This window comes from Pan paniscus, chromosome 5, assembly GCF_029289425.2.
Source record: "Pan paniscus chromosome 5, NHGRI_mPanPan1-v2.0_pri, whole genome shotgun sequence".
Lineage (NCBI taxonomy): Eukaryota > Metazoa > Chordata > Mammalia > Primates > Hominidae > Pan > Pan paniscus.
Genome location: NC_073254.2, coordinates 171,540,362 through 171,565,173, shown reverse-complemented (window position 1 = coordinate 171,565,173; position 24,812 = coordinate 171,540,362). Strand labels below are relative to the sequence as shown.

General features: G+C 41.6%; 1 protein-coding gene across 3 annotated transcripts in view; it reads right to left on the bottom strand.

Moving 5' to 3' along the window:
• The window catches only part of CCDC170 (coiled-coil domain containing 170), a 128,226-nt gene that overhangs the window by 79,956 nt on the left and 23,458 nt on the right, over nucleotides 1-24,812 (bottom strand). For 2 of the 3 annotated variants that reach the window (XM_008963897.4, XM_055114229.2), the window contains 2 exons: nucleotides 4,697-4,825; nucleotides 2,844-3,100 (listed from right to left, as the gene is read on the bottom strand). In XM_008963897.4, coding sequence (XP_008962145.2) covers nucleotides 2,844-3,100; nucleotides 4,697-4,825 — 386 coding nt within the window. The remainder of the gene's footprint in view (nucleotides 1-2,843; nucleotides 3,101-4,696; nucleotides 4,826-24,812) is intronic. The other variant, XM_063605036.1, reaches the window with a different exon arrangement.

The window sequence follows — 24,812 nt, the reverse complement described above, 5'->3', positions numbered from 1 at the left end:
ATGGAGGCAGCCATGTGATATCTGGGGGAAGAGGCTTCCAGGAAAAGAAATTAACAATTGCAAAGGTCCTGAGGTACGATCAGGTCTGTCAGGTTCAAGGGACAGCAAAGAAGCCAGAGATCTGGAATAGAAAGAATAAGGGGGAGAATGGTAGCAAAACCAGGTCAGGATGAGCCTTTTGGCTCATAGAAAACACTGTCTTTACCCTGAATGAGAACAGAAGTCACTGGAGGACTCTGTGCTAAGAATTGACACGATCTAATTTGTGTTTTAACAGGATCACTCTGGCTGCAGGGGGCACAGTCAGAGGCAGGAAAACCACTCCTATGAACCAAATATTTATGTCCTCTGAGAATTCATATGTTGAAGTCCTAATTCCCAATATGATGGTATAATATTTGGAGGTTGGGCATTTGGGAGGTAATTAGGTCATAAGAGAGGAGCCCTCGTGAATGAGATTAGTGCCCTTATAAGAAGGGACACTGGCTGGGCGTGGTGGCTTATCCCTATAATCCCTATAATTTGGGAGGCTGAGGCAGACAGATCACTTGAAGCCAGGAGTCTGAGACCACCCTGGCCAACATGGTGAAACCCCATCTCTACTAAAAATACAAAATATTAACTGGGCATGGTGATGCACACCTATAATCCCAGCTACTTGGGACGCTGAGTCACAAGAATTGCTTGAACCTGGGAGGCAGAGGTTGCAGTGAGCCAAGATCACACCCACTGCATTCCAGCCTGGGCAACAGAGCAACACTCTGTCACAAAAAAAAAAGCAGCAGCAGAAGAAGAAGGAGGAGGAGGAAGAGGAAGGAGAGGAGGAGGAGGAGGAGAAACATGGAGAGGTGATCTCTCTCTCTGCCGTGTAAGGATACAGCAAGAAGGCATTCATCTACAAACCAGAAAGAGGACCCTCACCAGGAACTGAATAGGCCAACATCTTGATCTTGGCCTTCCCAGCCTCCACAACTACAAGGAATAAATTTCTGTCATTTAAGCCACCCAGTATATGGTATTTTTCTTTTAGCAGCCCAAACCAACTAAGACAGAAATTAGTACCAGGAGTGGGATGCTGCTGTAACAGATACATATTACAATACTCCAGATGAGAGTTAATGGTGGCTTGGACCAAGTTAGTGACAATAAAGGTGATAATGGAAAACTGACAAAATTTAGATTTGTTTTGAAGATAGATATGATGGGATTTGCTGAAGAATCAGACATGGAGGGTGAAAGAGAAAGAGAACCAAGTTTGATAGCAAGAATTTTGAAATGATCAACTAGAAGAATGGAATTATGATCACATGAGATGAGGAAAAGTGCAGAAGGATTTTGTGGGAACACTGGGAGCTCCGTTTTGGACACATTAAGTTTGAGATGCCTGTCAGAGATCCACATGGAGATATACAGTAGCTAGTAAGATATGTGGTTCTTGAGCTCTGGGAAGAGATCCAGGCTAGACACAGAAATGTGGGAGTCACCAGCATTTAGATACTTAAAGCCATGAAACTAAATGATATCACCAAGAGAGTAAATTTAGATACAAATGAGAAGAGATTCAGGGGCTGATCCCTGAGGTACTCCAGTATTTGAAAGCCAAAGAGATGAGGAGAAACAGTGAAAGACACTAGCTAGAAAGGTAAGATTAGAAAAAGAAAAAACTTAGGCATGTGTAAAGTCCTGGAAGCCAAGAGAAGAAGAAAGCGGTTCAAAGAAAAAGATCAACTGTAACTGATGCTACTGATAGGTCAAGTAAGATAAGACTGACCATTTAACTTGCACTGTGCACTCACTGATGACCTTAATGAGTGGTTTCAGTGGAGCAGATTCCAGAGAGAGAAGAGAAATTGGAGACCATGAATACATACAACATTTTTTTTTTTTGAGACAGAGTCTCTCTTTGTTGCCCAGGCTGGAGTACAGTGGTGTGATCTCAGCTCACTGCAGCCTCCACCTGTCCAGGTTCAAGCAATTCTCTTATCTCAGCCTCTCGAGTAGCTGGGATTAAAGGCACCTCGCACCACGCCCAGCTAATTTTTGTATTTAGTAGAGACGGGGTTTCACCATGTTGGCCAGGCTGGTCTCAAACTCCTGACCTCAAGTGATCTGCCCACTTCAGCCTCCAAAAGTGCTGGGATTACAGGTGTGAGCCGCCATGCCCGGCCATACATACAATGTTTAAGGAGTTTTTGCTGTAAGTGGAAGTAGAGAAAGAGGACAGGGGCTGGAAGTATTGGGTTATTTTTTTAAGATGAAATAAGTAAAATAAATGTCACGTATTTTGTTACTAAAGATATTTAACTCATTCGTAGAATTTTCAAATATATTTTAGGAACAACTCATTCGCAATTTTGTCTCAATAATCACCTCTTGTCAGAATGAAGTGTGGAAAACCTAGGTTTCATGAGTTCTCTGCATAAACTAGCAATAAAATCTAATGAATGTTCAGTGTGATCTGGAGTGGTCTAGCTTCTGGGATATTTTTATAACTGGCTACTAAATAAATACCTACCTCTGTGTACTACCCCACAAGCTCAGGGTTAAACTCTACTTAGAGAAATCTTCGAAATTGTGTAAATAAGCATTTGCAGCCCTAATTGATAGGCTATAAACATGCTTAAGACAAGGCTGTATTTGTTAAGACTCTTGATGACATTTAGAAATGAGCCTTGGAAAAATCTGTCAAGACTCCAAAGATATTCGAGGTCAATAACTTTTTTTCAAATTGAGTTTAAGGGCCAAGTAATGCAAAATGCCAGTACTTTCAAAGACATATCTTGCTATCAGAAGTTAGTATTTTAATGCTAGCTAAAGCGAAAAATATATTGCAGTATCCTTACTGTAATTTTTCATTTAACTCTACAACTTTCTTCTTTAATTCCTGGTTCTCCTTGATTGCAGCGTGAGCTGTGATTTCTGTTCTGATTTTAGAAGTGGAAAGTGCTGCTGATTCTTCTTCTAGCTCCTGAACTCTGTCTCTCAAAGAGGTAAGGAGAGATGATTTTCTGGCATTGTTTTCCTTGTAGCTCTCCACTTCAGCTTTCAATTCTTGGCAGGAGACTTCTCTAGAAAGCATCTTGGATCGGAGGTCTCGAAGCTAACATGGAAAAGAAGTTTAAAAAAAAAAAACCTTAACAAGATAAGTTTGAAGTATCTTTAAGAAACCCAAAGCCATCATTTAAATGTTCACTCTTTTATTCATGACTTAATCTAACTTTATTTTTTTTCTAATATTTGTATCTGTATTACCAAATGAGAAATTATGCCTACATAATGGACTTTATATTATATCTTTTCCAAAACCAATTGAGCAATGTCTTATGTTGTTTAGTCTCATTCAGGAGACGTTTATGATGTTGATTGTATAAGCAATAAAATATTTTGCAATGGTCCACATTTTCTAAATCTGTATTGCTATTATTGCTGCTGATAAACAGTCAGACAAGGAACCTACAAACCACATGATCTGTGATTTCACAGCCATAACTGTTCCCCACTTAAATACAGACTACTCCGTATATCACTATATTTCTCACACTTATCTCCTGAATTCTAACTGTGAGTGATAAATAAAAATAACATTTAAATTTCTGGAAAAAAAAAACATAGGAGAAAAGAAAAACCCTTATAGGATTTATATAAAGAGAACATTTTAACTTTTATGAGTTCTGTGATATCAAAATGCTGAACAATATATGTGCCCTATTGAGTTAAAATGTCAGATCTACCCTATGAGAAAAAGTTATGAAAGCATGTACTTCTTTGGAACTGTGAGTGTGAATACATACATTTATTCACACACACATTATCAACTCATCGTTCTATGGGGTCCTGGCAGCCTTAGTGAGAAATCACAGGCCAGTCTAGAACTCCTTGGGGCCACCAGGCTATAAGCAGAATGAGTTTAGGAAGACTCTCAGAAACTCCACTCTAAACCCGAGCTAGCCTACAGGGTAGATGGATCCCACTCTTCTTCCTAGAATTTCCCCAGCCAGTTGGAACTACCACAGGAAAGGGATTCAGAATTCCCTCTTAAGAACTCCAGATCGCAAGCAACCCACATTAAAGGAAGATATTCTGAGAGATGCTAAATTTCTCTGAGGCCCATGGAGCTTTACTTAACATCTTCAGGCGCCCCCAGATCTCTCAAGGCTGTATAGCTCCTCTGAGATCCAGAACTCAGCCCAAGCCACCTAGCTTTACAATCTGGCAAATGCATAACTTTTCAGGAATTCTAGGGGATAGGCACAAGAGAACAAGTTTCAACTTTGCCAAAAGCCTTAAATCTATATCCCGCTGTCCTATTTCTAATCACTCCTACATTCTGTTTCTTTTTCTTTTTTCTTTTTTTTTTTTTTTTTTTTTTGAGACGGAGTCTCACTCCGTCACCAGGCTGGAGTGCAGTGCTGTGATCTCGCCTCACTGCAACCTCCACCTCCCGGATTCAAGTGATTCTCCTGCCTCAGCCTCCCGAGTAGCTGGTACTACAGGCGCTCACTACCACACCCAGCTAATTTTTATATTTTTAGTAGAGACAGAGTTTCACTATGTTGGCCAGGATGGTCTGGATCTCTTGACCTCGTGATCTGCCTGCCTCAGCCTCCCAAAGTGCTGGGATTACAGGCGTGATCTGTTTCATTTTATAAGAAGCTAAGAAGGCCCATTTCTGAGTGCTGGAAATGCATTATCTTACCTCAGACTGAGCACATTCAAATTTGACCAAAGTTGCTGCAAGTTCACTTCGAGCATTTTGAGCCACATTCCGATAGTGGTTTAACTGCTCCCGCGTGACCGGGACTTCCGAAAGATGATCGTAAGTTTCCTGGTAGAATTCCCCCAAAATACAAAATATAAAGAAGAGTGTTAAACGATCTTTTCTGTGCAGCTGCACAAAGCCAGATTAAAGGCAGAAGCATTCTTTGTATTCCAAATATATCAAACATGCTACGCAGAGAAGTGTTATGTTCAGACCATTTGGTTCTCATTCTCAAAGTTCAAAGGGAGGCAGGAGAAAGTTCGGGAACAAATGATGTGCTCCTCCAGGATGGTGATGAGGTTTGTCATTTAAGAATTGGCCTATGGCAGAGTGTGTTGGCTCACATCTATACTCCTAGCCCTTTTGGAGGCCAAGGCAGGAGGACTGCTTGAGGCCAGAAGTTCCAGACCAGCCTGACCAGATAGAGACAGCAAGACCCTATCTCTACAAAAAGAAAAAAAATTTTTTTTAATTTGTCAGGCAGGATGTCATGACCTGTAGTCCTATCTACTTGAGAGGCTGAGGCAGGAGGATCACTTGAGCCCAGGAATTTGAGGTTTCAGTGAGCTATAATTGCACCACTGCACCCCAGCCCAGCCAATAGAGAGAGAGAGACTGCCTCTAAAAACAAAAAAACAAAAAAAGATTTTCCTTCCACCCGACTCAAATGGTATTTGACCTCTGCCCAGAATCAATAGACTCAACAAAGAATTATCAGAGAAGAACAATGCTACATCCTGTGTAACGAGGGACAGTTTTCGTTATTTTTCTTTGTCCAGATCACAAAGATGATCAGCTCATTTCTTGTCTGTTGATTAAAGTGTCTCATTTATTTATCAAACAGATCATGTGATATAAATGTAAAAGGCTGTCTCCTTTGTAACTATTCACTATGCCTTTTATACTCAGTCTCATAACCTCATAACCATCATATTCTCAATCTCATAATCTCATATCCATGAATCATGAAGGCAACTGAAATGAACATGTGAGACGAGAGATGGCAGGGTCACACATGGACAGCCCCTGCCCATCTGGAAGGGAACAGGTCTCAGCTCCACTGGTGGTTGCAGATACAGAAATAAGGATTTCCAGCCTGGCCAAACCACTCCAATTTTGGAATTTCCAATTCCAAATCATTCCAGTTTTTCAAGACAAGTCATATATCCAGACTTTTTGAAGTGTAAATTCCCAGTTTTTGCAGGTTGGCAACTGATTTAAATGTTTAAAAAAGAAACACATATGAATCAAATAAACACACCTGCAGAGCAGATTTGGTGGGTTTGGCCTATGGGCTGCAGACTGAACCCTCTGGTCCTGTTTCCATCTGACTCATGCCATATGCCTGCTTCCTTCAAGAATTATTACTGAGGTTGGATATCTACACCACCTCTATGGAGTTTCCAAGGCCTGTGGTCTTTGTGAAAGACACAGAAGAAAGCCATTCATTTTTGAAGGAATACAAAAGAGGTCACATAAAGGAGGATTTCCTGGAGTATCTAAATGGCCTCAGGAGGCTCAGCGATAAAATCTATTTAAGACTGCCAGAGACTACTCCACTACCAGCAACTACTGTTTGATATAGTCATGAATGCAAAAGTCTTCTTAAAGCTCATAACTTTCCAACAAGCGTCATGACCAGTGTGATTCAGTCCACAAAATGCCAAACAAAACCGTCGGAGCTCTTAGTAATAGCTACTGTTTGCCAATCATAGCACAACCAAGAAAATGGTAGATATGTACTCTGGGGAAAAAGCATAAAAAGTTTAACTGAATCTCTTATTAGAGAACCACATCCTGTTCAGACTCATTCAATAGTCGGAGGGTCTTCTCCACCCTGACCACCACACCATATTTTCTAAACTAGGCCATATGAGGACATACGTCACTTATAAGAGATTTCACCTATAGTATGTATGGCATACCATTTTATAAAATTTATTAGGAAAATAAGTTTCCCAATGGCTATGATTATTTGATTATTTCTTTCAATGACTAACATCTTTTTTTTTTTTTTAAGAAAAGAAGCTAGGCCAGGTGCAGTGGCTCAGGCCTGTAATCCCAGTGTTTGGGGAGAATGAGGCAAGAGGATCACTTGAGCCCAGGAGTTCCAGACCAGCCTGCGCAACAGTGAGACGCCATCTCTACAAAAAATTAGCTGGGCGTGGTGGCATGTTCCTGTTGTCCCAGCTACTTGGGAGGCTGAGGTGGGAGGAAGGCTTGAGTCCCAGGAGGTCAAGCTGTAGTGAGCTGTGATCGCACCACTGCACTCCAACCTCAGCAGCAGAGCAAAACCCTGTCTCAAAAAAAAAAAAGGAATGAATGAATGAATGAATGAACGAGAAAAGAAAGAAAGAAAAGAAGCTGTGTATTAAGATATTATTCCCTTGACACTGGAGTAGGGACTACATTTGGAGAGCTCTTTTGATGAGTGAGTTTAGAAGGTAGGTGCTGAATCTAAGTCACCCTCAGAGTCCAACAGACTGGAGATTGTCCACCAAGTGGTATTTACTGATAGCCTACTCTGGATCAGGCAATGAGCTGACAGTCTAAAAAGGGAAAGAGAATTTATCAAACAACCGCACTTAGAATTGTGTAATTACAAAATGAAATAAATGCAAGGAAGGCAAAAAGGCAGCTAACAAAGGAAAATGACTTCAGATGAAGGAGGTGGAAGGAAAGAGTTCCCTAAAGAAGTGATGATTTTTTTTTTTTTTTTGAGATGGAGTTTCGCTCTTGTTGCCCAGGCTAGAGTGCAATGGCACGATCTCGGCTCACTGCAACCTCCACCTCCCAGGTTCAAGCGATTCTCCTGCCTCAGCCTCCCGAATAGCTGGGATTACAGGCATGTGCCACCACGCCCTGCTAATTTTGTATTTTTAGTAGAGATGGGGTTTCTCCATGTTGGTCAGGCTGGTCTTGAACTCCCAACCTCAGGTGATCTGCCTGCCTCAGCCTCCCAAAGTGCTGGGATTACTGACATGAGCCACTACGCCCAGCCAGAAGTGATGATTAAATAAGAATGAAATAGTCGGCCAGGTGCGGCGGCTCACACCTGTAATCCCAGCACTTTGGGAGGCCAAGGCGGGCGGATCACAAGGTCAGGAGATCGAGACCAGCCTGGCTAACATGATGAAACCCCATCTCTACTAAAAATACAAAAAAATTAGCTGGGTGTGGTGGCAGGCGCCTGTAGTCCCAGCTACTCGGGAGGCTGAGGCAGGAGAATAGCATGAACCTGGGAGGTGGAGCTTGCAGTGAGCCGAGACCGCGCCACTGCACTCCAACCTGGGTGACAGAGCAAGACTCCATCTCAAAAAAAAAAAAAAAAAAAAAAAGAGAAACAGTCAAGAGGTATTGAAGCAGGAGCTGCCCACATCATTCAAATAGCAAAAAGGCCATGCAAGGGCCCTGCGGCAGGGATCTGGCCTGTGCAGGCAAGGATCTGAAAGAAAGCAGCGATGCCTACAGACAAACACAGACAAAAAATAGTGGCAGCAGGGCTTAAAAGGCAGCTCTGAGGTCATTAATATATTTTGTATCTGGTAGGGCTTATTTTTCTGAATAACCCTGGCTATTCTTACATATTCATTTTCCCATATGAAATTCAAAATCTTCTTGGAAAATTCCAAAAAATTTTGTCGATATTGTTACTGGGGTCATGTTAATTTTATAAATAAACTATAGAGAATTTATATGTTTTAAATGTTGAGTCTTCCAACTAAAATCATTTTTCTCATTTGTTCAAGAAGTCTTATTCTTTTCTTTTTTTCTTTTGAGACAGAGTCTCCCTCTCACCCAGGCTGGAGTGCAGTGATGTAATCTCGGCTCACTGCAACTTTCACCTCCCAGATTCCAGCAATTCTCCTGCCTCAGCCTCCCGAGTAGCTGGGATTACAGGCATGTGCCATGACACCTGGCTAATTTTTGTATTTTTAGTAGAGACAGGGTTTCACCATGTTAGCCAGGCTGGTCTCGAACTCCTGACCTCAAGTGATCAACCCACATTGGCCTCCCAAAGTGCTGCGATTACAGGCATGAGCCACTGTGCCCAGCCAAGAAGTCTTATTCTTATTAGCAATTTAGATTTACTATATTTTGTAGTTTATCTCTAAAAATATTATCTTTTTGTCATATTGTAAATGGGGTCTACTTATTCCTATATATTAAATATGTACCTAAATATCTTTTTTATGTTTCTTATTGTTTGGGATTGTTTTCAATAGATTCTCCTGGGTTTTGCACTGTAAACATGCAAATCATTTGTAAATAATGAAAATTTCACCTTCTTCTTTCCAATTTTTATACCTCTATTCCTTTTCTTGACTAATTGCATTGGTTAATAACCCCAGAACATTTGATATGGTTTGGATGTGTCCCCACTCAAATCTAATGTTCCCACTCAAATATCATCTTGAATTGTAGTTCCCATAATCATACAAGTCGTGGGAGGGATTCAGCAGGAGGTAATTGAATCATGGGGGGCAGTTACCCCTGTTCTCATAGTAGTGAGTTCCCATGAGATCTGATGGTTTTATAAGGAACTTTTCATCCTTTTGCTCTGCACTTCTCCTTGTGCTGCCATGTGAAGAAGGATGTATTTTCTTCCCCTTCTGCCATGATTGTAAGTTTCCTGGGGCCTCCCCAGCCATGCTGAACTGTGAGTCAAATAAACCTCTTTCCTTTATAAACTACCCAGTCTCGGGTATGTTTTTATTAGCAGCATAAAAACTAATAACACATTGTTAAACATTAATAGCAATAACGGACATTTTGTCTTGTTCCTAACTTTCGTAGGAATGTATTTGGGTTTTCCCCCTAAACATTATGGTAGACTTAAGCCTTGACATCCTGGGTTCAGTTGATCCTCCTGCCTCAGTCCCTCAAGTAGCTAGGACTACAAGCATGTGCCACCACACCTGGCTAATTTTTTGTATTTTTGGTAGAGACAGGGTTTCACCATGTTGGCCAGGCTGGTCTTGAACTCCTTGCATCAAGTGATTTGCTTGCCTTGGCCTCACAAAGTGCTGGAATTACAGGTGTGAACCACCATGCCTGGCCTGATTTTATTTTTTATATTCAGTGCTTTAAGTCTATCTTAAATTTATTTGGTTTATAATGTGTAAGTACAGCTCTAAGCTTTCTTTTTTCAATCTCATTCATGAAGCCTCCACCCTCATAACCTAATCATCTTCTCCCAAAGTTCCCATCTCCTAATACCATCTTCTTGGAGGTAAGGATTTCAGCATATGAATTGGGGGAACAACACAAACATGAAAGCCATAGCCGACTTTCTAAGCACAAAAGCAATGCAAGAACATTCAAGAAAAAGTGCACAGATGACAACAAATTTTTTAAATGTGTAAGCAGAATTTAAAGTGAAAGAGCAAACTGGAAAAATATTTTCAGAAATAATACAAAGAATCAAAACTTTAATATGCAAAGAGCCTACTCACACCAGTAAGAAAACCAATGACCTAAGAGAAAACATCTATAGAAGAACTAACAATTATCAGAAGTGCCATAAATGGCTAATAAAATGAGAAATGTCCCACCTCACTCATCATCAATTAAATATAAATTTAATTATTATTTCTGATCTTTAAAACTAGCAACATTTTAAATATATTTAATAATTAAGCATATTGGCCAGGTGCAGTGGCTCACACCTGTAATCCTAGCACTTTGGGAGGCTAGGCCGATCATGAGGTCAGGAGTTCAAGACCAGCCTGACCAACATGGTGAAACCCAGTCTCTACTAAACATACAAAAATTAGCTGGGCATGGTGGCACATGCCTGTAATCCCAGCTACTCAGGAGGCTGAGGCAGGAGAATCACTTGAACTCAGGAGGCAGAGGTTGCAGTGAGCCAAGATCACACCACTGCACTCCAGCCTGGCTGACAGAGTGAGACTCTGTCTCAAAATAATAATAATTATTATTATTATTATCATTATTAATCATATGAAAAGATAGTTCTATAAGAAAGACATGCTAATACACTGCTCAAATAAAGATAAACTGGTACAAAATTTCCAGAAAAGTATTTGGCAATATGTATCATTTAAAAATGTTTAAAGTTAATACTATTTGTCCTGGTGAATTTCTTTCTCATGATCTTATCAAAAGAAATGGAAATAAACCCAAAAATTAAACACAAAAATATTCAGAAAGGTACTCTTTAGCAACATTTTCAAAAAATCTGCCATAGCAAATATTTAAAACAACTAGAGTTCAAAAATAAAAGAATGTTAATATAAAGAAAAAACAATACTGATACAGTCACACAATGAAATTATATTCAGTAATTAAAAATTATATTTTTGGAGAAAAATGTCATTAGGTCCTGATACATTAATCCTCATAAATGGGTTGATGCTGTTATTCTGGGAGTAGGTTAGGTATCACCAGAGTGACTTTGTTATAAAATAAAGTTCTCTCTCACTCATGCTTTCTGGCCCTTCTACCCTTCCACCGTGGGATGACCCTCACCAGACACCACACCATGCTTTTGGACTTCCCAGTCTCCAGAACTATGAACGGAATAAACTTATTTTCCTCATAAATTACTCAGTCTGTGGTATTCTGTTATAGCAACAGAAACTGGACTAAGACACTGCCGCTCCACTCTCCAATTATCTCCCTTATGAAAATACTCATACATGTGCATAGAGATATGTATAAAGATATTCGTTATATCATTATTTTGTTTTTGTTTTTGTTTTTGAGACAGAGTCTAGCTCTGTCAGCAGGGTGGAGTGCAGTGGCTCTATGTCAGCTCACTGCAACCTCCGCCTCCCGGGTTCAAGCGATTCTCCTGCCCCAGCCTCCCGAGTAGCTGAGACTACAGGCATGCACCACAATGCCCAGCTAATTTTTGTATTTTTAGTGGAGACGGGGTTTCACCATGTTAGCCCGGCTGGTCTCGATCTCTTGACCTCGTGATCCTCCCACCTCAGCCTCCCAAAGTGCTGCGATTACAGGTGTGAGTCACTATGCCCAGGAATACCATTATTAGTAATAGCAGCAAGAAGGATGAGGATGTTGAAACTATAAATTCCTGTTGACAAAGCAATTATCAAATAAAAGTATTTCTATACTATTGAATCCTATGCAACAGGTAATATGAGATAGATCTGTAAGCTTTGGCATGGTAATATCCTTAAGACATCACTGAACAAAAATAAGAAAGTATAAATTCATTGTTTGTTACTGTTTTTCATAAAACACATGCAGGAGGAAAAGTATTGTGTTTTGTCTATAAATATATTTAGAGACAAGAAAAAAAAGAGTTTTACAGAATCCCCATCACCTGATAACAGTACTTACCCCTGAGGGTGACACGACAATTGGAGTTGTGGTGAGAGGGGCAGTGGTTTGACTTTTTCAATAAGGATGTATTTACTCATTATTTCTACAACTAAATATAATTTAAAGAAAAGAAAAACACTGGGAAGAAGTGTTAACTATGGTTATCTTTTGGTTATAGGATAGACTTTTTTTTTCTTTATTATATGCTTATATATATATATATATATATTTTTTTTTTTTTTTTGAGACAGACTCTCACTCTGTTGTCCAGGCTGGAGTGCAGTGGCACGATCTTGGCTCACTGCAACCTCTACCTCCTGTATTCAAGCGATTCTCCTGCCTCAGCCTCCCAAGTAGCTGGGACTACAGGCATGCGCCACCACGTTTGGCTAATTTTTGTATTTTTAGTAGCGATGGGGTTTCACCATGTTGTCCAGGCTGGTCTTGAACTCAACTGATCCACTCGCCTCAGCCTCCCAAAGTGCTGGGATTACAGGCATGAGCCACCACACCCCACCTATGCTTCTATATTTACAAATCCTTTACAATAACTGTATTGCTTTCACAATTAGAACATTCCCTCTTAAATTTCAAAAAAGAGACATGGACAGACAAAAATCACCAACCCTGCTATGCTGTGTCTTTATGAAGAAGGTGATGACAAAGAAACAACCATAGGTAACATAGACTTGAACAGATATGAAAGCTGACATTTTGGGGGTTTTCTCTCTTAATTCAGCCCTCCTGGAGTTCATAAAATTTTCTGAAAATTCTTCAACTTTTCCTGTATCAAACAATCTTCCCTTAAGAAAATTTTTCCCCTATTTAAAATGGCAAGATTAAATAAAAACTCACCCATTTGTCCTCACCTGAGGACAATCTAAGTTATTAGGTACCTCTCAGCTAACCCATGAAGCAATTTTAGATTAGTTTTAGAGAGCCAACTACATATGATTTGATTCTGCTACTGATATTATTATGATAATGATTGAAATTGTCTCACGGGGTGGCTCATAGTCTTTTCAGAATAAAGGGTGGTTTCAAAGCTCAATGGCATAAAGCAAAGATAAGCTTATTCATAATTTAGTACACAATGTGCCCAATTATCTGACCTGGGGAGAATGTCTTGGGCCAGTCTTGCTACTAAGGTATTTAGTTGTCTTATTATCCCACGGACGAAAAAATAAGAAGAAAATCACTGCCTGCCCCTAACACACAAAAGCTCCTAAATCCATTCCATTCTTATCATTCTATCCCATAACCAATCTACTCTTTGTCCCAGCATTATCCCATGCTGCAGTGCACAATTGTATTACCGCAGGCTCTTCCATTATGGAATGCCTCCTTGTGCCTGTCTCCTCTCTCCCTCTCCCTCTCTCTCTTTCTATTTCTCTCTCCCTCTCTTTCTCCCCACGCCCCCACCAAGCTTCCAGTGGTGCCCAGTAAGCAACTCCTTCTAAGAAGCTCTCCCCTACTGTCCATGTTTTTCTCACTACATAAAGTTTCTTCCCTAATTTACAGTGTATACATTAAGTCTTGAAAGTTGCATTTCTCCAATGTTATCATTCATCCTGTCAATTTTTGACTATTTGCCAATTCTCCCCACTTGGGAGGACTTTCCTGGCCCGCCTGGTTTTCTTCCTTCTTCTATCTGCTCGTGGTTTCTGGGGCCCACTAGAGCCTGCAGAGGAGTGTGGCAGCTGTGAGATCCAGAAAATATATCTGAGCATCTATACCTTAGCATTTGTGGGAAAAGTTTTGGAAGAAGACATTTCTGCATAAAATCAAGTACGGTGAAAAAACTGATCATATTGTTTTTACATTATTTTCCATCTCTTTTCTCTTGGGTGTTACTCTTATTCAGTTAAAAATCCTTCTAATATGGCTAAGCTCGATGGCTCACACCTGTAATCCCAGCACTTTGGGAGGCTGAGGCAGGCGGATCACTTGAGGCCAGGAGTTCGTAGCCAGCCTGACCAACATGGCAAAACCCTATTGAAAATGCAAAAAAAAAAAATAGCTAAGCATGGTGGTGCACACCTCTAGTCCCAGCTACTCGGGAGGCTGAGGCACAAGAATTGCTTGAGCCTGGGAGGCGGAGGTTGTAGTGACAATGATGGTGCCACTGCAATCCAGCATGGGTGACAGAGTGAGACCCTGTCTCAAAAAAAATTCTTCTAATTCAACATCCTTGTTGAAGTGAAGGCAGCACTCTAAAATATTCTTAACACTCTTGCTCCCCTGAGTCTTCTTTTCATTGAGTGGGCAGGGGCTGCACTTAGAAAAACTTTCACTCTTCCCAAAACAATCCTGTTATTCCCTCACCTAAAAATCAGGCAATTAAGGCCTAAAATGGGAATTATATTGCTGGATAGAAAACAAGTAAAAGGCCAGGGGCAGTGACTTACCCCATAATCCCAGCTACTCAGGAGGCTGAGGCAGGAGAATCGCTTGGACCCAGGAGGCAGAGGTTGCAGTGAGACAAGATCGCACCACTGCACTCCAGTCTGGCGACAGAGCGAGACTCCATCTCAAAAAAAAAAAAAAAAAGGCCAGGCGGGGTGGCTCATGCCTGTAATCCCAGTACTATGGGAGGCCAAGGCAAGTGGATCACTAGGTCAAGAGATCGAGACCATCCTGGCCAACATGGTGAAACCCCATCTCTACAAAAAATACAAAAATTAGCTGGGCGTGGTAGCGCATGCCTGTAGTTCCAGCTACTAGGGAGGCTGAGGCAGGAGAATGACTTGAACCTAGGAGATGGAGGTGCAGTGAGCCGAGATCATGCCACTGCACTCCAGCCTGGACAACAGAGAGAGACTCCGTCTCAAAAAAAAAAGAAAAAGAAAAAGAAAACAAGTAGAAGACAGATGAAAGAAAGAAAGAGAGAGAGGAGAGAGAGAGAGAAGGAAGGAGGGAAGGAGGGAGAGAGGGAGGGAGGGAAGGAGGGAAGGAAGGAAGGAAAGAAGGAGGGAAGGAAGGAAGGAAGGAAGGAAGGAAAGAAGGAAGGACTAGTACCAGATCTGGAAGCAATGATTGCTTTTCTTTGCTGTATAACAAATAAAAACAAATTTAAAGTATGCTTAATGGAGGGATATGTAAAATGTCCCAGCTACTGCAGGAGACACTTTTCTTTCCTGTATAATAAATAAAAACAAATTTAAAGTATTCTTAATGAAGGGTCATATAAAATGTCCCAGCCACTGCAGAGGACACTTTGGCATATACCCTGTGACCCACAGTTCTACTTCTAATTTTATATGCATGTTCATGTTTTGTAAGTGTCCATCAATACATAAATTAGTTAACTATAGTGTCATGCACGTCTGTATGAAGAGACCACCCAACAGGCTTTGTGTGAGCAATAAAGCTTTTTAATCACCAGGGTGCAGGTGGGCTGAGTCCAAAAAGAGAGTCAGCAAAGGGTGGTGGGATTATCATTAGTTCTTAAAGGTTTGGGATAGGTAGTAGAGGTAGGAGCAATTTTTGTGGTCAGGGGGTGGATCTTACAAAGTATATTCTCAAGGGTGGGGAGAATATTACAAAGTACCTTCTTAAGGGTGGGGAAATATCACAAAGTACATTATCCCAAGGGTGGGGAGGGTGTATTGTCATAAGGTCAATTGATCATTTAGGGTGGGGCAGGAACAAATCACAATGGTGGAATGTCATCAGTTGGGGCAGGACCTGGCTATTTTCACTTCTTTTGTGGTTCTGCAGTTGCTTCAGGCCATCTGGATGTATACGTGCAGGTCACAGGGGATATGATGGCTTAGCTTGGGCTCAGAGGCCTGACATATAGTGCATTCATAAATGGGAATCTCCAAAGCAGTTAAAAGAATCAGACTAGGCCGGGTGCGGTGGCTCACGCCTGTAATCCCAGCACTTTGGGAGGCCGAGGCAGGTGGATCACAAGGTCAGGAGATTGAGATCATCCTGGCTAACACAGTGAAACCCTGTCTCTACTAAAAATACAAAAAATTAGTTGGGTGCAGTGGCGGGCACCTATAGTCCCAGCTACTAGGGAGGCTGAAGCAGGAGAATGGCGTGAACCCGGGAGGTGGAGTTTGCAGTGAGCCGAGATTGCACCACTGCACTCCAGCCTGGGCAATAGAGTGAGACTCCGTCTCAAAAAAAAAAAAAAAAAGAATCAGACTAAATCCATTTGGATGTATTTGGAGATAAATAGATCTCAAAAACATACTGTTTTTTAAATAAAGTAAATTAGAGAACAAAACTAACAGTATGACACCATTTATGTCTTAAAAGTACATACCAAACTTTTGTGTATAGGCACAATGTGTATAGGCACATTGAAATGAAATGAAAAAAGTATTTTTAATGGTCTGAAGGACACTCACCAAACTTACAACATAATAACCTCTGAACAATGGGAGAAGATGATCAAGATTAGAGGTGGTTGTCAATGGAAACTGTAGCTTCATTTGTAATGTTCTAATTTTTAAAGAAAAAGTGACTATAATTTTAGTATTAAAATCAATTTCTTAATTAAGTAAAAGACAACTGGAAGCATGTTTTAAAAGTCCAATTTATTAGGTTTTCAGTTTTACATCCTAATATTCATATACTGCAGCCTTCAAGAATCTGAAAACTGTTTGTGAATTCCATGTTTGTGAATTCTTTATTGGCTTCAGAGGCCACAGGAAATCCTGAACTTGGACCCCTGCATGGGCAAAGTAGAAGTCAAAAGGAGAATCACTGAGTTCCAGCTGAGAGAGGAGAAAGGAAGAAACTAGTCAGGCAGACAGTTAGGGTGGGTCCTCAGATGAATTCTTTCAAACTGAAGAACAGCCTGCAGGCACAGATAAGGGAACTTGCACAGGGGGGCTTGCCCAGACACACCCGCAATGGAAAATCCCATCCCCTAACACATGCACAGTAAGGAGAACAAAGCAATATGGAGTAACTTAAGCTAAGCGCCCACATGTGCACTAGGAGGTCAGGGTGGAGCTAACAGAAATTTGCACCTTATGCAAATGAGATGCCCAGCCCTCATCAGTTTCTTATAAAAGCCTTTGCATTCAACTGCAAAAACCAGCAACCCTCTTCTGGATCCCCTCTCCCCTGCAGTGAGCTTTCTCCTTTCGCTTATTAAACTTTCGCTCCAACCTCACCCTTTAATTCTCTTGGTCCTGAGACAAAGTACTCCAGGTGATAACTCACACAAAGAGACCAATACATTGTGGTGCATTGGCCAGACTGTAACACAGCAGTGTTTGCAATGCTTTTGTTGTGCAAGTACACATTTTGACTACATTTGGGACAGGAAATTCATTGTTAAAATAAACGGAATATAAATAGTGTTCTGGCCAAAATATTAAGTGTCTTCAAGGCTTAAAACAAGAATTCAATGATTTTTTTTTTTTTTTTTTTTTTGAGACAGAGTCTTACTCTGTCACCCAGGCTGTAGTACAACAGCACAATCTCAGCTCACTGCAACCTCCACCTCCTGGGTTCAAGAGATTTTCCTGCCTCAGCGTCCCGAGTAGCTGGGATTACAGGTGTGCACCACCACACCTGGCTAATTTTTGTATTTTTAGTAGAGACGGGGTTTCACCATATTGGCCAGGCTGGTCTCAAACTCCTGGCCTCAAGTGATCTGCCCGCCTCAGCCTCCCAAGTGCTGGGATTACAGGCGTGAGCCACCATGCCTGGCTGCCAAGAATTCAATGTTTTTTTTAATACTTTTATTAACTGGGAAAACATCTCCAATTAGCAAAGGATATGCCAGAGAGAAAATTAAATAGCTTCTGTGTTGCACTAAATCCTTGCTTTATTTTCCAAGGTGTCCTTAGCTCTGCCTGAAGAAGGCTCAATAAAAATAATGCTGCTTCATCATTTCTAGGACCCATTTCTTCTGTTAGACAGAATCCATAGCATCCAGCTGCACAAACTCCTGAGAGCAACAGAGCCTCCACAGTGGCCCATTTTGTAAACACATGAGAAGAAAGTGGGAAATTGTAGCATTATGTAATCTTCCCATGTCTCACTTTAGCAGAAATCAACCTTCCTATAACAATTCTACTGTAACTGGAAAGCAGTCCCATTCCAGACCCCAAGAGAGGGTTCTTGGATCTTGTGCAAGAAAGAATTCAGGGCAAGTCCACAGAATAAGGTAAAAGCAAGCTTATTAAGAAAGTAAAGGAATAAAAGAATGGCTACTCTCTAGACAGCAGATAGAGCAGGGCATTCTCAAAAGCAAGAAGAGAAATGCGCACACCTTAGGTACGATGCTTGTTTATATGTAAGATACGATGCTTGTTTATATGCAAGGTTGTTATAAAGTTTCAGTGCCACAAAAGGAATAGCACTCGAATATAACATTTTCTTTTTAATTCTCAGCAAGGCAAGTTACTTCTGTAGAAGGGTGCGCCCTTAAAGACGGAGCAATGGTGAGCGCACACTCGGACAAGGGAGGGTAAGGGGTTCTTTTCCCTGATGCACGTGGCCCCTGCTGCTGGGTTGTTCCCCTATTGGCTAGGGTTAGACCGCACAGGCTAAACTAATTCCCATTGGCTAATTTAAAGAGAATGACGGGGTGAGTACTTTGGCGCCAGTCAGGGCAGAGCAGGTAGCAGGTAATTGGAATGAGTTGGGGTTGAGCAGGTGATCAGAATGAGTCAGGGTGGAGTAGGTCATTGAAAAAGGTTGCTTTACAAGGAAGTTAAGTTTAAAAGTAGAAGTCAAAGAATTGAACATACTACATATTAATTCTTTGAAAAGAAATTGAGAACTCATATCTAACAAGATACAATGCTTGTTTACATGTAAGATAACAAAGCAAAAAACATGAGGAAGATGTTCTCTACAAGGCCTTGCAATAAAGGATTGTTAATCTTTGTGTAACTACTGTCTTCTGCAAGAATCTATAGTATTATCTTTAAAGTGAAACTTTTTTTTTTTGACATGGAATTTCGCTCTTGTCACCCAGGCTGGAGTGCAATGGCACAATCTCAGCTCGGTGCAACCTCCACCTCCCAGGTTCAGGCGATTCTCCTGCCTCAGCCTTCCGAGTAGCTGGGATGACAGGCACATGCCAACATGCCCGACAAATTTTTTTTTTTTTTTTTTTTTTTTTTTTTTGAGACAGAGTCTCACTCAGTCACCCAGGCTGGAGTGCAGTGGCTCGATCTCCACTCACTACAAGCTCCGCCTCGTGGGTTCACACCATTCTCCTGCCTCAGCCTCCTGAGTAGCTGGGACTACAGGGGCCTGCCACCACGCCCAGCTAATTTTTTTGTATTTTTTTAGTAGAGACGGGGTTTCACAATGTTGGCCAGGATGGTCGCTATCTCCTGACCTCGTGATCCACCCTCCTTGGCCTCCCAAAGTGCTGGGATTACAGGTGTGAGCCACCACGCCTGGCCCGAAACTTACGCTTAAACTAAGAATGCTTTTGTTCTTAAGACAGTGGGACATCAAGACATTTCCTTGGTCTATTTCCTGGGTCACTTAAGTCCTGGGTCTGTTCAATAAACATTATTAACTTGTTCCCTTAACTGTAAATATCCTGTTAACTAAGAATGCCTAACCTCCTAGGAATGTGACCCAGTAGATCTCAGCCTCATTTTACCCAATCCCTATCCAAGATGCAGTTACTCTGATTTGAACGCCTCTGATACTTGCAATGAGACAAAGGTCCACAATTAGATTTTTATTATTTTTTTTCACAATTTTGTTTTCAGAACAAATAGTATTAACGGCAGATTACAAATCTTATACTGTAGTGCTTAGCAACTCTCATTACTTATCAGAAGGATAACAAGAGTGTCCTCAACACTCTTTTTGGGACAGGCATAGGTAGACTCCAGTTTAGGATCCCATCCTTTCAAAAGATGGAACCCACTGTCTCCTTTATAACCAGAGCTCACCCTCAATTTAATAAAGAGAGTAGCAGGAGGCAGCTGGGGAGGGTAAGAAGGAATCAGAAGCCAATGAACAAAATCAGCAAATGAACAGCGTGCACACCTTCATAGTAATCCTCTCATTCTTCTAATATTTACAATTTAAAACTCTTCCCAAGCCATTTTTGTAACCACCCAATGGGTTCACCTTGCCTGCTGCCTAGACAGAGTCAATTTATCAAGACAGGGGAATTGCAATAGAGAAAGAGTTAATTCACGCAGAGCTCGTTGTGCAGGAGACCAGAGTTTTCTTATTACTCAAATCAGTCTCCCTGAGCTTCAGGAATCAGAGTTTTTAAGGATAACTTGGTGGGTGGGGGGAAGCCAGTGAGCCAGGAGTGCTGACTGGTTAAATAAGAGATGGGAAGTTGAAATTGTCCTCTTGTGCTGAGTCAGTTCCTAGCTGGGGGCCACAAGATCAGATGGGCCAGTTTATCAATCTGGGTCATGCCAGCTGATCCATCAAGTGCAGGGTCTGCAAAATGTCTCAAGCATGGATCTTAGGAGCAGTTTAGGGAGGGTCAGAGTCTTGTAGCCTCCAGCTGCAATGACTCCTTAACCATAATTTCTAATCTTGTGGCTAATGTCTTAGTACTACAAAGGCAGTCTAGTCCCCAGGCAAGAAGGAGGTTTGTTTTGGGAAAGAGTTGTTATCTTTATTTTAAACTCTAAACCAAATTCCTCCCAAAGTTATTTCAGCCTACACCCAGGAAGGAACAAGGACAGCTTAAAGGTTACAAACAAGATGGAGTCAGTTAGATTAGATCTCTTTCACTGTCTCAGTCATAATTTCGCAAAGGCGGTTTCATTATTTGTCTGCCCAGGGTCCTGTGTCTGTACATCTTTGCCGATCACAGTTCCCACTGACCATATTTCTGTCTTTCAGCTCTCCTCTCACAGCAACCCCTGTTTCTCCCTCCTGGCACTTATCACAAGGGGAAGGAATAAGCTGTGTGTTTAATTTTTAATAAGTAATCAATGTCTTCCTCCCTCCCCTACTCAGGACCTCACAATGTAAACATGCAATACTTATTTGTAGAATTAAGTAAATGAATGTGTCAGAGGCATTGGAACCAGAGTGGCTCCATCTTGAATAGGGGCTGGGTAAAATGAGGCTGAGACCTGCATCTCCCAGAGGTTAGGCATTCTTTATCACAGGATGAGATAGGAGATCATAAAGTATAGTCACAAAGACCCTGCTGATAAAACAGGATGCAATAAAGAAGCTGGCCAAAACCCACCAAAATCAAGATGGCAATGAAAGTAACCTCTGGTCATCCTCACTGCTCATTATATGCTAATTATAATACATTGGTATGCTAAAAGACACTCCTACCAGTAGCATAACGATTTGCAAATGTCATGGCAACTTCAGGTTATTACCCTGTATGGTCTAAAAAGAAGACAAACCCTCCGGTCTGGGAATTCCTCATCCCTTTCCTAGAAAACTCATGAATAATATATGTTGCGGGAAGTCAGGAACCCCGAACGGAGGGACCGGCTGGAGCCATGGCAGAGGAACATAAATTGTGAAGATTTCATTTTAATATGGACATTTATCAGTTCCCAAAATTAATACTTTTATAATTTCTTATGCCTGTCTTTACTTTAATCTCTTAATCCTCTTAACTTCGTAAGCTGAGAGTGTACATTACCTCAGGACCACTATTGTGTTATCTGTACAAATTGATTATAAAACATATGTGTTTGAACAATATGAAATCAGTGCACCTTGAAAAAGAATGGAATAACAGCGATTTTCAGGGACCAAGGGAAGACAACCATAGGGTCTGACTGCCTGCAGGGTCGGGCAGAATAGAGCCATATTTTTCTTCTTGCAGAGAGCCTATAAATGGACATGCAAGTAGGGAAGATATCACTAAATTCTTTTCCCAGCAAGGAATATTAATAATTAATACCCTGGGGAAGGAATGCATTCCTCGGGGGAGGTCCATAAATGGCCGCTCTGGGAGTGTCTGTCTTATGCAGTTGAGATAAGGACTGAAATACACCCTGGTCTCTTGCAGTACCCTCAGGCTTATTAGGGTGGGGGAAAAAATCCCACCCTGGTGAACTTGAGGTCAGACCGATTCTCTGCTCTTGAGCCCTGTTTTCTGCTTATTAAGCAGATGTTTAAGATGCTTATTAAGACAATACATGCACAGCTGAACATAGACCCTTATCAGGAGTTTTTGATTTCGCCCTTTGCCTTGTGATCTTTGCTTTGCCCTTTGCCTTGTGATCTTTATTGGCCTCAGAAGCATGTGATCTTCGTTCTCCTTTTTGCCCTCTGAAGCATGTGATCTTTGTGACCTGCTCCCTGTTTGTACACCCCCTCCCCTTTTAAAGTCCTTAATAAAAACCTGCTGGCTTTGCAGCTCAGGTGGGCATCATGGTCCTACCGATATGTGATGTCACCCATGGAGGCCCAGCTGTAAAATTCCTCTCTGTACTCTTTCTCTTTATTTCTCAGCCGGCTGACCCTTAGGGAAAATAGAAAGAACCTATGTTGAAATATTGGGGGCTGGTTCCCCTGATACATATACCCCTTGTTTATCACATAATCAAGAAATAACTATAAAAATAGCCAGCCAGCAGCCCTCGAGGCTGCTCTGCCTGTGGAGTAGGCACCCTTTTATTCCTTTACTTTATTAATAAACTTGCTTTCACTTTACTCTGTGAACTCACCCAAATTCTTTCTTAAACAAGATCCAAGAACCCTCTCTTGGGGGTCTGGATTGGGACTCCTTCCTGGTAACAAATGTATGCTTTTTTTACTAACATCCTAGTCCTCACATTTGATTGACTTGACAGTCTCGTCCCATTCTCATCTGCTAAACCAAATCCCCTCAGCCCCTGCAGCTGCCTGATTTCTCCAAGATCCCACCCCCTGGAGATGGGCTGGCTTAGAAAGTGCACAGATTTTCCCACACTAAGAAAGATAGCCTGCAACACTCCATCTCAGCCTGGTCCACCCAGAAGCATTAACAAACTAAAAAACATGGATGTATTCCATAACTACAAGTCAAAAGGAGAAAGGTTGCCTTCTTCTGGACTCTGTGGCTGTTCTGGGACATGCTTCTCCTGTACCATGGCAGGACCGTAAACTGAAGGCAAGGCCCCACCTTGCTAGTGTTTCGTATAATCTTTACTGTTTGCAAAAGGCCTGGATTTTAGAGAATTCCTTTAATTTCCATCCAAAGCTTAAGGGCTATTTCTTATCCAGTGTGAAAACAAGAAAGAATGAAAAAAAAAAAAGAAGCAAATGGCAGTAAAGAAAAATTAAAGGAGGGAAAAAATAAGAGGAAGCACAGGAGTATTATATATGTGCTGTGAGTATTGTACACTTTCTAGAGGTAGACCACAGCTTGACTTGGCCCTTCCAAGTCGACAGACATGAGTCACATTGATACAGGAGTTAAGAAGAAATTATTAGTGGCCAGGCACGGTGGCTCACGCCTGTAATCCCAGCACTTTGGGAGGCCGAGGTGGGTGGATCACGAGGTCAGGAGTTCGAGACCAGCCTGACCAACATGGTGAAACCCTGTCTCTACTAAAAATACAAAAAGAAAAAAAAAAAATTAGCCAGGCATGGTGTTGGGCACCAGTAATCTCAGCTACTCAGGAGACTGAGGCAAGAGAATTGCTTGAACCCAGGAGGCAGAGGCTGCAGTGAGCCGAGATTGCGCCACTGCTCGCAGCCTGGGTGACAGTGCAGGACTCCATCTCAAAAAAAAAAAAAGAAGAAGAAGAAGAAATCATTAGTAAGGGTATGGGAGTCCTCAGTAAGGTTTTCTTTTAAATGAAAAGCAGCCCCAAAATAATTTTCTTTTGTTTTTTGTTTACTGAGACACAGTCTCACTCTTGTTGCCCAGGATGGAGTGCAATGGGGTGATCTCGGCTCACTGCAACCTCCACCTCCCAGATTCAAGCAATTCTCCTGCCTCAGCCTCCCGAGTAGATGGGATTATAGGCATGCGCCACCACACTTGGCTAATTTTGTATTTTTAGTAGAGACAGTTTCTCCATGTTGGTCAGGCTGGTCTCCAACTCCTGACCTCAGGTATCCGTCCGCCTAGGCCTCCCAAAGTGCTAGGATTATAGGCATGAGCCACTGTGCCCGGCCCCAAAATCATTTTCTTTCCTAACAAAGAGCAGCTTGTAAAATCAAGCTGCAGGCATAGACAAGTAAGCTGGAAGCTTGCACGGGTGGATGTTGGCAGTTGTGCCAAAAGGAAAAGGCTTCCTGGGACTAGGCATGTTCATCTTCTCTCTTTTTGCCAAAGCATGTGCACAGTAAGGAAAAGACAATATGGCACCAGCCAGGCAAAGACTCCATTTGCATAATAAGATTAGGGTGGGACCACCAGCCTTCCCCACGCACTAGGTAAACATCGCACCTGGTCAAACCAATCTCTGGGCCCTACGTAAATCAGAAACTGTCTCCTCAAGCCTGCCTGTAAAATCTGGTACAGTCTACAGCTGACCAGTTTTTCCCTTTCAGGAACTCCTCTCTCTTGCAAGGGAGAGAGCTGTTCTTCTTTCTCTTTCTTTTGCCTATCAAACCTCTGCTCCTAAACTCACTCCTCATGTGTGTCTGTGTCCTTAATCTTCTTGGTGCGAGATGACAAACCCTGGGTATTTACCCTAGACAACAACACCGCTTCAACATGATTTACTAGGACCTCATGGTAAAGCAAAGAACCTGCTCAGTTACAACACACCCATTCATGACAAGAAATCATGACAAATTTCAAAACCCACAAAACAATCTATCAACTAAAAATAACATTCTAAGCCTTCCAACTGACTGAATG